Genomic DNA, 15,971 nt, shown 5'->3' on the forward strand with positions numbered 1-15,971 from the left:
ACTTGGTTTGAAAGAAAGGCATCTTACATAATTTCTGGCAATTTTTATTAGGAATATTAATCAATAATTTCAATATGATGCAGTGTAGTGTCACCAAACTCACTCCACACTTCATTGGTCTCCTACAGAGTACACTACAGCACTTGGTTTGAATGAAAGGGATTTTTAATAAGTTCTGGGAATTTTTCTAAGTAATATTAATCAATAACTTCACTATAATTGTTGCAGCCACAGCCTGGCCTCCAGTTTTTTTCTTGTGTTTCCCCTACCCTTGTGTCTCCTGTGCCACCCTGTGTGTTTCTCTGTGTGTCTGTGTCTGTGTGGTGGGCGTGGCGCTCCTCTGCTTCCAGCTCCCTGGTCACTGCTGATCTGACACACCAAGCCAGTCACATGCAATCCATCAGCTCATCAGCCCTGCATATATCTACCCCAGTTTTCCAGCCGCTGATTCCACTACAACACTCGGTTTGAAAGAAAGGCATTTTTCATAATTTCTGGGAATTTTAGTAGGAATGTTAATCAATCAGAGACTCAAAAACAACATTTTGATTATCTGTGATACAGTAAAATTACATGAAAAATAACTACGGCAAAATGAACGTTCCTAGAATAGACACACACACACACACACACACACACACACACACACATCTCACTGTACATTATTAATGACAGAAGTTCACAGTCCTATTTTTACATAGAAAGTCTATCTCAGGTAAGACCTCACCAAAGTCACCTACAGCCTCTTTATTTAGGGTCGTTGCACAGTACACAATACCAAGGGGTATCTGTGTTTGGTGTCGTTGCCGCTGTCATTCCAAGGCACTGCATGTGAAACCATTTTGTGCAAGTTTCACACTGAATCTACAGGGATAAATTCATTAAACATATTAAGAAAATGTTACCTCTATGTAATGCATAAAAGTATATAATATTTGAATAATTTAATGTTGTGTCTGGTTCTTAACCCCAGATTATCTACTGATTATCCACTATTCAGATTATCTATTGATGTCTAAATCTCACCCAGACAGCATCAACAGCAGTCTTGGGCAGGTCCTCATTGCCACAGAAGGAACAGAACTCATCCTTTGAAACTGCAAAAAAGGAAATACAGGTCTTTATTACTGTTAAGTTTGTAGGAAGTGTTTGACATATCAATGTAATATTTTGAGCAATACCTGATCCTTTCAGAATTTCTTCTGCCATGTCTCTTCTTAGATTTTGAAGAGATTTTTTGGATGTGTTAATGTGAAACCTCTTTGGGATGTTTGGAAACTGTGTCACGGTCATCTTGGCCATCTGTAGAGATGGCAAAACAACACATGTACTGTGTACGATCATCTTACATAGTAAAACTACATGCTGTTTTATCATAAAGAAAACATATTGCGTAGAATCACCTGCATGACAAAGATCCCACAACTGGTGTCATCTTTCTGGAAGGTGTGCGTTATCTTGCCAGGCTGCCACTTGATGTTAACCCAGTCCTCCTTTCCAAGTCTGTTCCGGCGCATTTTGAAATACTGTCTACAGGTTGAAAGTAAAATACATTTTTGCTTTACCTTTGCGCTTACTCTATGGCTTGACAGAATGTGTTTGTAACCTATTTACTTCCCATAATCTATTTAATATTACCCAAATCTGTAGCCAGCCTTTCTGGAGTCCTCGACTTCATCTGACCCTTGTAGAGGATCAACCACAAAAATGTGGTTTGAAAGGGCATGAAGATACTGTAACATAAAAAGGTAGCATCATTAAACCATATACCATCTTCAAATGTGTCATTAACAACAACAGCAACAATAATAAAACTAGAAAAGCACTCAGAGTGCAGATCTCCACCAAGTAGCTGATATTCCCTCCCCTTCTGCATCATATTTTGCAGCCTGCATCACAAATATATGCCTTCACTATGGAGAGACTGTGGTGTATTTATTTCATTTTTATTTTGTACTAACACAGAATATAATGTTTTTTTTGTATTTCTAACACAGAACATTAATTTCAACTTTTTTAAACAATATTTTTAGCAAGTAGAACAAGATGTGCTTTCTGGCCACCAGATGGCGCTATTTTCACCATGTTAATTGCTGCTGAGGCTGTCAGACCATAGACTTTATTTATTATTTTATCCCCTTTGCTTCAACTAATCACCACCAAAATTTTATCATCTGTTCCTTGTCCCATTTTCCACATTTCCTGAAAATTGCATTAAAATCCGTTCATAACTTTTTGAGTTATTTTGCAGACAAACAAACAAACAAACAAACAAACAGACAGACAAACAGACCAACACCGGCGAAAACATAACCTCCTTGGTGGAGGTAACAATAAGATTCATTTATGTAAAACTTCAAAACTGCAGTTGACAACTTGATGCACAGTAAGCCTCTTATTGTCTGTGAGTAGATTAATTATAAAATTTGATAAAAGTACATGAACTTTTATTAAAAGATTCAACTAATAGTAATCTATGTAGTTTTATTTACTTTATTATAGGTATTCATAAACCTTTATAGCAATTGCAAGGTTGATAGCATTTAAATGGACAAACCATGAGCCATACATAAATGCTGTAAAGACACATAGTACTATAAGTAGCTTTATACTCACCACAAACTTCCAGTGCACATTTCTTATGTTGACAAATCCAATGGCTCCATCATAGTCATCAAATGTGACCTGACAAAATGTGTGAAAATGGAAAAAGGACTGTATTTCTTTTGTAATATACTGAACCAAAAAAACAAATGATGAGAATATATTATGAATTTTCCTCCACTGGACCAACCAAAAAGGTGAAGTGGCTATTATAAATGTATTGGTTAAAAACAAGACTACTAAAGTGATAATATAATAATGATTACACTCACCTTTTTTAACCCTTGCCTTGCCATCTGCTCTCTTGTGCCATGTACAATTGCACCCACGGTGTAGTGATTCATGAGGTAGAGTCGGCCAGCAGTATCCTTAGAATTGAGGATGGCTCTAATGTAACATTCTATCACCTTTTGGAGAAAATTAATCACACAAAAATATTGGTATGTTGGTAATGGTAGTGTAGAGACTAAAGTTAATTCATATTTAATCACATTGTTGTCAACATGTTTGAGAATGGGTCATTGATGCAACACTTTAGCTAAAGACTGGTTTGTCTGAAGTCACATTCCAGACCTTCTTTCACGACAATCAACTTGTTAAATCATTTTATGCAGCAAAACTCATAACATTTTCACATAATTTTTAAAGGACTGATCCATCAACAAGTAGATTAATTTTAGATAAATCTGTGACATCAGTTCTGATGAGAAACTTGCCTCGCCTACGATGAGTTCATCAGGCCTCAAACTCTGAAATTCTCTGTGCCGCAGGGTGTAATTGTGCTTCTGTTCAGCATGTCGTACAACAGCCACAACAACTTCGGTTGGTTTGCATGTCCAAAGGGCCTCAACCTACAAGGATATGAACAATGAAACTGCAATCACTTCATACAGCATTTGCAATACTTTCAACATTCAACTGTCCTGAGTCTGTGATCTCTTTTAAGTCCCTTCTTAAAACATACTTTTATTGGACAGTCATTCCTGATTTTACTTGGGGTTTTATCTGTTTTTGTGTTTTTTGGACTTTTGTTTTAAACCTGATGTTTTATGACTTCTTTATCTTTGCCTTTGTGAAGCACTATATAATGTAGGTTTTGAGAAGTGCTCTATAAATAAAGATTATTATCATAATAATATTATTGTTATGGAGAAAGCTGCCATTAAACTATCCCACATCGTTCTGTATTCATGAATATTTTCTCACATTATTTAAAATTCTGTCAGTATTTTATGGGAGACTGTGTCCTGGGGTGAACACACCTTGGATGTGAATACAACTGCCTCACTGATGCTTAATGTTTGTAAATGCTTCCTTAGCAATGCTAGTATAGCTCTGGAAAGTGCAAATTACTCTGACTTGGTTTTAATCTGTTTTGAGCAGTCATTTCATTTTAGTGATCAGCAAAAAAGTACCTCTGTGGCAGACGTGGACCCTTTACTTGTGAGGACATTGCTGCTGTTCTTCCCATCTGCGCTCTCTTGAAGATCTTTGCCAGTGTTCAGAGTTGACTTTGCTCTCTTTGGAACTGGAATAGTGGTTGGAGCAGTATAAAATTTGGAACTGGCAGTCTGGGGCTTTGCTCCATCTCGCTTTGCCCAACCCTCCTGAGATTGAGTGAGGTCTTTTGGTAGCATGGGTTTAAGGAGTAACTGCTCAGAGAAGTTATGAGACATGATGTGTTCTCTGTATCTCCCCTGCAGAGAGCCATACATTTTCCTGACAAATGTCGCTGGCCTCAGTTGCCTCTGCTTTTTCAGAATTGACTGTTTGACAATTCCAAACCATCTCTCCACATGGCAGTTTGTGTCCCTTGTTTTACCTGGGCCAAATGTGTCATCTTCTTTGTCAGATGCATACCTTTTCAAATTCCCCAAAAGCAGACCACTCCACAGGGGAAAAATGCCAAGGTAGTTCTCAAAAAGGACATCAACAATGCCTGGGCAGAAGTATGGATTTTCCTCATCATGTGGGCTCTCGGCATCTGTTTTTTCGAGCTCTCTCTGTACCTCCTCCAGGACCCTCTTGAACTCATATGTGAAGGGAGATCTGCCAACAATTGTGTGGGCATTTCTTCTTTCTTCATCATCTTCCTCCTGAGCTAAGGGGCTCCCATCTAATTTTTCAGTTTCTTCCATGTCAGGAATGTTGCATTTTTTTATTAAGTCCTGCATGACTTTCAGATTACTCAGGACAATGTCATTGTTGTATTTGCCAATTAGTACAGTGCACAGTGAGCGGAAGATTTTGAGTGCTGCCGTCATTGAGGTACTGTTTTGTAACCTGGCAAAACCAAATGTTGCGAAATCCTTCAATCCTTTGTCTGCTGTTTTTCTTGAAATTGACTGAGTGACAGCTTTGATCACGTGTGCAGAGCATATGTGTAGCACTGTAAACATTCTGATGTCCTTCCATGTCTTCAGTTTTGAACAAATAGAAAAAGCCCTGTCTATGTAGCTAACAATGCTCTCTCTGTTGAATGACAGAAGAACACTTTGCATTAGTGCCCAGCTGTAATCTGTTTCAACTTGATGTACTCTTAGTTTTGTGTACTGCGACAGTTTTCTGCAGAACTGCATTAGCCAGAATGTGATTGGTGGTACAGAGTGTTCATTTGTCAGCATTTCACAGACTGGGAGGGGAGGTGCATTCGGACCCCCTCCAGGAAGAGTGAGAGAGTAGTAAAGGACTTTTTTGGTCTGCCCGGGAACTTTGGATGCAACATTACCTGTTGCATCTAGGTATAAGGTCAGCGGGATCTTCTTTCTCAGGTGTTGCACAACTATGCTTACTCCTGTTTCAGTATACATGTGTACACCAAAGGGGTCAACTTGAAAGTGCTGTATGTAGCCAGGCATCTTGGAAAATTTGGAGTCACATTCCTTCATGATATTTTGAGTGAGGTGCATCTCCATGAAAACATCATCATGAATTCTTTTCCCTTTACTAACCTCTGAACTTATCACTTTAAGAACATTTTTGTTCAGACTTCGTGTTATGTTTCCGGAAATCAGCTCGGCAACGGGTGTTTTTTTAAGTTTACTGTAGTACAGTTGGCTCACTCCTTTGTGTATAGCTCTTGCTATTTTCCCTCTTCTTGTGTTTACTGCAGGCCTGAATTTTTTTTCACTTGTTTTGTGTGACATTTTTCCTTTTTGGAGCACAGATATCTTAAGCAGGTTTTCTCCCACTGGCTCCCTTTTCTTTTTAAAGAAGTATTTTGTACTACAGGAAGGGAATGTACAAACAGCACTGATGTTTAAATATGGAGTATTAATTTTCCGGCTTTGAGGAGTTTTGATATGCTGGCTCTTGAAGGCAAGAGTACAACAGGGATTTTTCTGTCGGAAACTGTTGTATAAGACTTTGGTCCATGGTTGCCTCAGTTTTGTTGAGCCATGCAGTGGAACAATTGTCTGCCATTTCTTTCTGTTTACTGTAATTGTGAACCTCTTTGATACCACAGGCAACTTTCTCCATTGTTTTCTGTTCCATGTCTTTACATGTTTAGGTCGGGCTCCTGTCTGCAATGGCATCTTCTGTTGTTTGTCTTCTTCCTCATCTGTATGTGAGTCTTCATCTGTCACTTCCTGTGGTTGAACTCCTGTCTGTAATGACATCTCCTGTTGTTTGTCTTCTTCCTCATCTTTATGTGAGTCTTCATCTGTCACTTCCTGTGGTTGAACTCCTGCCTGTAATTCCTCTGCCTCATTCTCTTCTGTGTCCTCATCTGATACTAGGTCTCTAGCATGACTGTCTTCCTCTGACTTTTTTGTCTTGTCCTGTTGTTTAATAGTCAGGTCCCTCACGCCTTTTCTATTTCTGGTCCATATAACCCATAGCCAATGACGGTTTTTCTTCTGATCTTGACCAAAAAGGGTTACAGATAGTTCAGACCAGATTTCTGAAGTATACTCTGTTCCTCTGTTTGTAATATTAACACTCTTCATTGATCTGACAAGAGCTTCCATTCCACCTGCCATTGCCCACAGGTCTTTCCTCTGAGCTCTGCTTCCTTTTTTAACTCTTCCCATTGTCTTTAAATTGCCTCTAACCTAGGGAAAGGGGGACAGGAAAAGCTAAAACATTTTGTCAAAATAAAGTGAGTTTGTGTAATAAAGTCTTGATAGAGCTAAACTCTACAGTAAAGCCATGGTTGTCATGTGACACAAGCAGTACATGAACATATCTATACATAACTAAGAACTAAAAAAATCACATTTACAGTTTTCCCATAAAAATGTCCTTAATTCGTAATTTCAGTATTATTTCAACATATGGTTAATGATAGGTTAGGGACATCATGTGTCTTTGTCTTTTCATGCTATTTCTTCAGATTCAGAAAATACACATTAGTTTGGAGCTGATATCCAGTAAAATTTCAGTTAGTTGAAGAGTCAGAACAAGTATACAAGCATAGTACAAATATGTTAATAACTACAATGAAAAGATTACTTACATAGAACCATGGAGCAGGACTGGGGGCACATTTTCAATGGAAACCATATGCATAGGCAGTTGACATATTCCTTTTTCCATGATAGAGGTTTTGCAGACTGAAATATCACTGCAGGTAGAGCTTAATTGAAAGTTGCTTCTGATTGGCTAGTGACTTACTCACCCCATCCATCCTTCATTTGATTGGTTCAAGGTAGTGGCAATTAGGCAACCACACCATACTAAAATGTAACAAAATTAAAATCCCCCAAATTATACTAAAGCCCTCTCTCCTGAGCTAATTGTTGTAGTACCACACAGGAGTGGTTGAACTGAGGTTTATGATACTACACTGTAATAGTTATTGAATATAATTACAAATAAAAATTCCCCCAAACTATGAAAAAATGCCTTTCTTTCCAACCAAGTGTTGTAGTGTACTCTGTAGGAGACCAATGAAGTGTGGAGCAAGTTTGGTGACACTACACTGCATCATATTGAAATTATTGATTAATATTCCTAATAAAAATTGCCAGAAATTATGTAAAATGCCTTTCTTTCAAACCAAGTGCTGTAGTGTACTCTGTAGGAGACCAATGAAGTGTGGAGTGAGTTTGGTGACACTACACTGCATCATATTGAAATTATTGATTAATATTCCTAATAAAAATTGCCAGAAATTATGTAAGATGCCTTTCTTTCAAACCAAGTGTTGTAGTGTACTCTGTAGGAGACCAATGAAGTGTGGAGTGAGTTTGGTGACCCTACACTGCATCATATTGAAATTATTGATTAATATTCCTAATAAAAATTGCCAGAAATTATATAAAATACCTTTCTTTCAAACCAAGTGCTGTAGTGTACTCTGTAGGAGACCAATGAAGTGTGGAGTGAGTTTGGTGACACTACACTGCATCATATTGAAATTATTGATTAATATTCCTAAGAAAAATTGCCAGAAATTATGTAAAATGCCTTTCTTTCAAACCAAGTGCTGTAATGTACTCTGTAGGAGACCAATGAAGTGTGGAGTGAGTTTGGTGACCCTACACTGCATCATATTGAAATTATTGATTAATATTCCTAAGAAAAATTGCCAGAAATTATGTAAAATGCCTTTCTTTCAAACCAAGTGCTGTAGTGTACTCTGTAGGAGACCAATGAAGTGTGGAGTGAGTTTGGTGACACTACACTGCATCATATTGAAATTATTGATTAATATTCCTAATAAAAATTGCCAGAAATTATGTAAAATGCCTTTCTTTCAAACCAAGTGCTGTAGTGTACTCTGTAGGAGACCAATGAAGTGTGGAGTGAGTTTGGTGACACTACACTGCATCATATTGAAATTATTGATTAATATTCCTAATAAAAATTGCCAGAAATTATGTAAGATGCCTTTCTTTCAAACCAAGTGTTGTAGTGTACTCTGTAGGAGACCAATGAAGTGTGGAGTGAGTTTGGTGACACTACACTGCATCATATTGAAATTATTGATTAATATTCCTAATAAAAATTGCCAGAAATTATGTAAGATGCCTTTCTTTCAAACCAAGTGTTGTAGTGTACTCTGTAGGAGACCAATGAAGTGTGGAGTGAGTTTGGTGACCCTACACTGCATCATATTGAAATTATTGATTAATATTCCTAATAAAAATTGCCAGAAATTATGTAAGATGCCTTTCTTTCAAACCAAGTGTTGTAGTGTACTCTGTAGGAGACCAATGAAGTGTGGAGTGAGTTTGGTGACCCTACACTGCATCATATTGAAATTATTGATTAATATTCCTAATAAAAATTGCCAGAAATTATATAAAATACCTTTCTTTCAAACCAAGTGCTGTAGTGTACTCTGTAGGAGACCAATGAAGTGTGGAGTGAGTTTGGTGACACTACACTGCATCATATTGAAATTATTGATTAATATTCCTAATAAAAATTGCCAGAAATTATGTAAAATGCCTTTCTTTCAAACCAAGTGCTGTAGTGTACTCTGTAGGAGACCAATGAAGTGTGGAGTGAGTTTGGTGACCCTACACTGCATCATATTGAAATTATTGATTAATATTCCTAATAAAAATTGCCAGAAATTATATAAAATACCTTTCTTTCAAACCAAGTGTTGTAGTGTACTCTGTAGGAGACCAATGAAGTGTGGAGTGAGTTTGGTGACACTACACTGCATCATATTGAAATTATTGATTAATATTCCTAATAAAAATTGCCAGAAATTATATAAAATGCCTTTCTTTCAAACCAAGTGCTGTAGTGTACTCTGTAGGAGACCAATGAAGTGTGGAGTGAGTTTGGTGACACTACACTGCATCATATTGAAATTATTGATTAATATTCCTAAGAAAAATTGCCAGAAATTATGTAAAATGCCTTTCTTTCAAACCAAGTGCTGTAGTGTACTCTGTAGGAGACCAATGAAGTGTGGAGTGAGTTTGGTGACACTACACTGCATCATATTGAAATTATTGATTAATATTCCTAAGAAAAATTGCCAGAAATTATGTAAAATGCCTTTCTTTCAAACCAAGTGCTGTAGTGTACTCTGTAGGAGACCAATGAAGTGTGGAGTGAGTTTGGTGACACTACACTGCATCATATTGAAATTATTGATTAATATTCCTAAGAAAAATTGCCAGAAATTATGTAAAATGCCTTTCTTTCAAACCAAGTGCTGTAGTGTACTCTGTAGGAGACCAATGAAGTGTGGAGTGAGTTTGGTGACCCTACACTGCATCATATTGAAATTATTGATTAATATTCCTAAGAAAAATTGCCAGAAATTATGTAAAATGCCTTTCTTTCAAACCAAGTGCTGTAGTGTACTCTGTAGGAGACCAATGAAGTGTGGAGTGAGTTTGGTGACACTACACTGTATTATAGTGACGTTACTGAATATTTTTGTAATATCTCTTTTCGGTGTTGCACTTTGTAGACGGTCCCTGCGCGCTGTGCTCAAAGCCGGCTGCACGTAAACACCAATGTTCTTGGTGTGGCTCAGAGGACGGCTCATTTTGATGAATATTATGTTGTAGCTCGTTGTCTATCTTACTACGATTGAAAATATGTGTGTTTTGTGTTTTAACAACGTTTCACTTAAGAGTTACTGATCCCGGAAGTTCGAATCTGCCAATATCTTTCCAACTTTACCTAGCTATCCCAGTGGCAATCCCTGGTAATACCAGGGTTTGAGCTACTAACACTAAGACAGTTAAAAGTTAAAAGCAATGAAGGATTATGACCTTCTACAGTGTCTGACACCTGCATTAAAGATAACTCATAGGTTTTATCATGATCTGACAGATGCCCATTCATTTACAATCGTCACCCCCTGTTAGTCAATTGCCAGACAGTTTAGGGACATGTTTGAACAGCTTGGTTTGTGTGTCCTGAGCACCACCTTTTGGAGGTTTTCTGGGCACTTCCATCTGGTAGGAGGCCCCAGGGTAGACCCAGACCATGCTGGAGGGATTACATATCTCATCAGGCCTGAGGAATGCCTCTGCATCACAAAGGAGAAGCTGCAAAGTGTTGCTGGGGAGAGGGACGTCTGAAGAACATCAGAAAATCTGGCCATGGAGAAGCAGATGAAAATGGATACATGGATGGATGGATAAAAGTTTTGAATATCCGCCGTTATGTGGAGGAAGAGTGTCTTGGCACTCGTGTTTATTTGAGCATGGGGTGTTAATGCTGTAAGCAGGAACGTGACCATCACGGGAAGTTGCTTGCCGAAAGTGGTGAGTTGATTCCTGTCTGAAAATTAAGGTGATGCTTTCTACTGAGCAGCAGCCTTTGCAGACAGACAGATGCAGTCTCTTTCCTTTCCATAGTCACAAACCTCATGTGTCAAACAGAGAGACAAGAGTTTCCTGTGAAGTAGCCCACATCTTTGTAAAACCACAACGTTAACAGGCCCCTCATCTGTGTGGGTGTTTTAATGTTCCAGGTGGTCAAGGTTGAGCTGATTTAAACACAACAGCAATATCATTGAAACAAATGAAATAACTATGAAGCAGATTTATGTGAGATACATTAATATTTCTATTTAATCTGAATTTCTTTTGTATTATGTATTTAGTGGTGTTCTCACACTCACAGACACAAAGTGATGCTGGGCAGTTTCTCGCTTTGTCTGACAAAGCCCAGATTTTATGTTAAGTAAATATATAAATGTGCTTCTTTTGCTTTAATTAGCCCTGGTGATGACCTTTATACCTTTACATGCTTCATCATAAGGCCCCTTTCTGTGGAAGCATCAACAGGAAGTCGTCTGGCAGACACAGTCATTTTTTTCTTGCACTCATCTAGGCTACTGTAGATGTTATCATGTAAAAGATAAACATTTCTTGATTTGAATTTATGTTCGACATGCTCACGGTAGAGTTAGAAAAAAAACCCTTTTGTGTCAAACATTTTATCTGTCATTCACGTGAAAATGAAAGACAGCACTTCCGGAAATAGCGAAGTGAAATGATGGTCTTGTGGTTTTGTCCCATGATGCTCGGAGAGGTGAGCATACAGTATCACCACATTGCTGTTCACACCATACGAGATGCTGACAATGAATGCTGACTGGTGGATTTTCCCTTTCGCCTTGTGCTTTATTTGTGTGTCTTCAAATGGTAAGTCCTTTTGTGACAATATTGAAGAAGAACATTATTTATATAAAACAGTCCACGAGTACAACTTTACCTCTTTTGCTATATTATTTGTTTGGTCTGTTTGTTCATTATTCAGTCTATTTAAGTTCTCTTTAAAGTCTTGTACAGGTGAGTTTACATATCGAAATCCGCTGATAACGGCAAGATATTTTTACCATGTACACTGTACTACGATGTTTGTAATATATTTAAATGTGTTGTATATCGTATGATATATATACTGCCAGTGTCACATTCATTGCCACCATTTAAAACACTCTGTTTATTAATTAACCTAATAATATTGGGCTGATTTGTAAGAACAATTCGCAGATTAAAAGCTTTTGTTTTAAATCAGTTTCAGTGTAAGGCCATATATGTTTAATTTTTTACCTTTAATTAAGTTACCATGTTCATATTTTCTGGCATTTCTGATGAATTTGCCTTTAATTATTTTCTGGCTGCAATTAATAGATTTATTCTCAACCTGAATGGTTAATTTTTTTTTAAGATATTTTTTTCGGGCATTTTTAGCCTTTAATGGATAGGACAGGCAAGCGTGAGGGGGGGAGCGACATGCAGCAAAGGGCCACAGGCTGGAGTCGAACCCCGGCCGCTGCGGCAACAGCCTTGTACATGGGGCGCCTGCTCTACCACTAAGCCACTGACGCCCCCTGAATGGTTAATTTTAAGATATAAAAGTTTGAATATCTTCAGTAATAAGAAGGAAGATATTCTGGCACTCTATGTTGTTTAAGTGACCTACACTTGACACTTGTTCTTGTATTTCTCTTCTCATGTTAAGAAGAGCCGAACTTTGAGAACTCCTGTGTGCAGGATCCGGATGTTTGTGAGACACACACACTCAGCGTTCAGCTTGGCTCCTCTGTGTTCCTCCCATGCAACTTTTCAACACGCAGCCTCAACTGGGTGTCATGGACCCAAACTCCAGGGGTGGACCTGGTCCATCTCACATCTAAGGGTCGTATTAGGTTCCTCGACCACAGGTACGGTCGGGTGAAAGCCTTTCCAAACCAGGGCTCAGAGGGGAACTACTCCATCTGCATCGATGAGCTGGGCTCCTCTGACCTGGGGTGTTACCGCTGTGAGCAGGGACATTACTGTCATCAAGTGGTGTTGGTTGATGAAGCTGGAGGCGGTAAGATGATTTCTGTTTGGAAGTTTTAAGACAATTCTTTCTCAATGTAGAGCAGCAGCCTGTGCAGACAGACACATATCCTCTTTCTTTCTTATGGTCACAAACCTCATAGGCAAAACACGTGAGAGGACAAGCAGATAAGCTAGAGTTTCCTGTGCAATACATCTTTGTAAAACCACAACCTATTGTGCAGGTGCTCTGAGAGAAGAGATGAGGCTCCTGATTTACATCTGTGTTGCTGTGGCTGCTTTGATCCTGCTGAGCGTCGGTGGCTACTGCTGCATGAAGTGCATAAGTGAGTAGTCTGATTGCCCAGTTTGACACTCTCAGTCCACGCAGATGAGAGAAGAAAAGTTTGCAGTTTTTTTTGTTAGTTTATTTGATGGATTGTCTGGTTATTAATTTGTTTCAGTGTGCTGTAAAACGAAAACACTGGACATTACAAACAATCCTGAAGGTGCAGCTACTGAGGGTAAGCAATAATTTCACAATTTTACCATTACATTTGATCTATCTCCTCGGGCATGTTGCTTGCAACACGTTTACCTTGACATTTGAGCACAGGAATATACAGTAGACGACGGTACAGCCAGTTAAAGCTAAAATTTAAATAAAATTTGTTTTAAAAAGTTGTATCTGTGAAAAGTTCTTTAAAGAGACAGTTCATCCCAAAATCAAAAATCCATATTTTGCCAGTCACTCGAGATAATCCACAGACCTTGTTGTGAGCAGTTTCATATAGGAACTATTGTCTTTCAAACTACATCTGCAAACTGTATCACCATACAGAAGGAAGTGTGCATCTACTCATGGACGAGAGGCTTGTCTGAGTTGTGATGTTAGCTAGCTCAGCGGTGCATGAGGTAGCAGCACAGGGCCGTAAATACAGACAGTGCAGACAGTGCAGTTGCACTGGGGCCCACATAGCAGGTGTAGTTCGCTAGAAAGAAAATAGTTCCTGCTTTAAATTGCTCACTAAAATGTCTGTGGATTATCTTGAGAAACTTTTTGGTGGGTGATAAAAATTCAACCACCACTACCTCTAAAGCTTATTAAGACTAATTTACACAATCTTGTGTGTTTAATCTGTACAAAATATAAAATCTAACAAGTTAATTTGATTTTGTTAAACTTTAAACAGAGCCATTGCCCTGTTTCCAGTCTTTGTGCTAAGCTAAGCTTACCAGCTGCTAGCTGTAGCCTTATAGTTATCAGACTGATATGAGTGGTATCGATCATTTCATCTAACACTTGACAAAAAAGCAAACATGCAATCTTCCCAAAATGTCTCAATATTCCTTCAAGTTGCTTCATATAATGTCCTACTGCAGGTGCCAGTGCTCCACCAATCAGAGTGCCAGTGGATCAACTGCAGCACGGTAATTTATCTCAGTAACAACACAACAGAGTCACTTGGACACTTTATCTGATGCACCAGTTGACAAGGACAAGCGATATTTCTGTTATGTTTTCTTGACAGGTGTCACTATACACACTGTGTTTCCTTTCCCCACAGGAGCGGGCAATGATAATCTTGTTTATGGTGCGTTCACACAGCTCTCCTTTCTTTAATCCTTTCTTTCCATGTTGTCTATTGATTCCTGTGGTTAAAAGGCTAATGTCTTTGAAACTCATCTTTTTTAAATACCAGAAAATGATGACCAAGGCCCATCCAACCAGCAGAGTGACCCCAGAAATTATTGCAATCCAGTATCAGGAGTTCTGCCTGATCCCGCTCAGAGCACCAGCGGGATTTATCCAAACTTGAACCAGTTTGCGAGGACGGAAAGTCACAGAACAAAACAAGGATTTCACAGAGGTGTGTTATGTTCAGCAGAATTACTGCAGTTTGTGGTGACTTGTATCGTCTTATCATGACAAGCTGGAGTAACTCTGTGTCCTCTCACCGCTCCAGAACTCTTCAGCAGATTACGGCAAGCAAGTCTCAGTCGGCATTTTTATGGTAATATAAGCATCTTTCATTGCATCACGTAGTTTTAATACTGTCAGGAATTTCACTTATTCATTTTATTACAGTTAACCAAGGTGAAATCAACAAGCAGCAAGCCATGTCAACTCAGGCGGAGAATCAACGCAAAGGTATTTAGATTTGATTTATCTTGTCAGAATGATATATCCATATGTGAAAATAAATAACCTGATGCAAAAAAAAAAAAAATTCAATATACGCTGATGTGTTTTGCAGCCGGTTTGGGAAAGAAGAAAGCCAAAGAAAGTGAGTGCTGACTTCATCTGTGGGCATGTTCTGGATGAAATAATACTGTATGTGCACTCAACCGCTCTTCCACTTCTCCGTTGTTTCCCTGTCAGCTTGTGACTACAAAAATCCGATTTACAACAGGAGCACAGACCAGCTCAACCGCCTGTAAAGAACCAAGGAGGATTTAAACAGCTGTCGAGATCTTTCCAGTATCAATCATCCTTTCCTATGACAGTTATTGATTGCTAATTTTACATTTTAAACTTGATACATGTTTTACTGTATGTGTTTGCTGTATAATTGTTTTGTATTTTATATACATCTGTTAAACAATGAGTAATTTCTGTTTGGTAAAGTTCATTAAATAAAGATTATCACATGAAAAAAAGATCAATGTATCGTGTGTTGAATGAGACAAATCTGTGTATGCGAGATAGGAAAGTAAAACAGTACTTGTTGACCACGTAAAGTGCTTTTATGATCACAGTTTGACTTGCAGATAAAATAACGATAATGATGATTATACATTTTATTTCTTGGCACTTTTCTCACTCAAGGACACCTTACATCAGTAGTTCCCAAATAATGGGTTGCTGTCCAAAAGTGGGTTGTGGGTCGATTCTTAATGGACCACAAGTGACTCGTGAACACTTATTTTGAAGTACAGTGAATTTCAAGGGCAGAGCTTTGATTTTAAAGTTCAGTTTCCTGCTGTAGAGTGAGTGAATATCAGACAGCTACTTGACAGAGACAACAGACTAGCTTGATGACACAGCCAAACACAAGTGTGATGCTGATGTATTAAACTGTGTGGACCTTAAAGTAATGACTAAGGAGAAATCTGGACCCTGTGGGGAGACCAGTTGGGAACTACTACATGACTCAATTAAAAAAA

At 38.3% G+C, this 15,971-nt stretch overlaps 2 protein-coding genes across 4 annotated transcripts; one reads left to right on the forward strand and one right to left on the reverse strand.

The window, feature by feature from the left end:
- Nucleotides 1-128: 128 nt before the first annotated feature.
- Nucleotides 129-3,218, reverse strand: LOC144462755 (uncharacterized). The gene is made up of 7 exons (XM_078167247.1): nt 2,877-3,218; nt 2,617-2,685; nt 1,639-1,733; nt 1,404-1,530; nt 1,182-1,302; nt 1,027-1,097; nt 129-864 (listed from the first exon to the last, which is right to left on the reverse strand). Exons 1-7 carry the CDS (start codon nt 2,946-2,948, stop codon nt 748-750), a joined length of 672 nt encoding a protein of 223 aa, XP_078023373.1. The 5' UTR covers nt 2,949-3,218; the 3' UTR covers nt 129-747.
- Nucleotides 3,219-11,303: 8,085 nt separating this feature from the next.
- LOC117260172 (uncharacterized) lies at nt 11,304-15,466 on the forward strand. Of its 3 annotated transcripts, none has more exons than XM_078167248.1 (11): nt 11,304-11,678; nt 12,505-12,855; nt 13,049-13,150; nt 13,268-13,327; nt 14,187-14,234; nt 14,336-14,398; nt 14,507-14,674; nt 14,771-14,818; nt 14,893-14,955; nt 15,062-15,091; nt 15,187-15,466. In XM_078167248.1, exons 1-11 carry the CDS (start codon nt 11,609-11,611, stop codon nt 15,243-15,245), a joined length of 1,062 nt encoding a protein of 353 aa, XP_078023374.1. In that variant the 5' UTR covers nt 11,304-11,608; the 3' UTR covers nt 15,246-15,466. The 3 variants fall into 3 exon arrangements, with proteins under 3 accessions (XP_078023374.1, XP_033487971.1, XP_033487973.1); XM_033632080.2 differs by having other exon boundaries at nt 11,321-11,678; nt 12,502-12,855; XM_033632082.2 differs by having other exon boundaries at nt 11,327-11,678; nt 12,502-12,855; nt 14,372-14,398.
- The last annotated feature ends 505 nt before the right edge of the window (nt 15,467-15,971 follow it).

Source organism: Epinephelus lanceolatus, chromosome 4, assembly GCF_041903045.1.
Source record: "Epinephelus lanceolatus isolate andai-2023 chromosome 4, ASM4190304v1, whole genome shotgun sequence".
Lineage (NCBI taxonomy): Eukaryota > Metazoa > Chordata > Actinopteri > Perciformes > Serranidae > Epinephelus > Epinephelus lanceolatus.

Bases quoted from the DNA above. Each gene is read 5' to 3' on its own strand.
- LOC117260172 (XM_033632080.2), top strand. From the start codon at position 11,609: ATGCTGACAATGAATGCTGACTGGTGGATTTTCCCTTTCGCCTTGTGC. The intron at 14,675-14,770 runs GTGTGTTATGTT...TCACCGCTCCAG, and splicing joins AAAACAAGGATTTCACAGAG to AACTCTTCAGCAGATTACGG. The intron at 15,092-15,186 runs GTGAGTGCTGAC...TTTCCCTGTCAG, and splicing joins AAAGAAGAAAGCCAAAGAAA to CTTGTGACTACAAAAATCCG.
- LOC144462755 (XM_078167247.1), bottom strand. From the start codon at position 2,948: ATGAATCACTACACCGTGGGTGCAATTGTACATGGCACAAGAGAGCAG. The intron at 1,303-1,403 runs GTGATTCTACGC...CCATCTCTACAG, and splicing joins GTGGGATCTTTGTCATGCAG to ATGGCCAAGATGACCGTGAC. The intron at 865-1,026 runs GTGAGATTTAGA...TTATCCCTGTAG, and splicing joins CTGCTGTTGATGCTGTCTGG to ATTCAGTGTGAAACTTGCAC.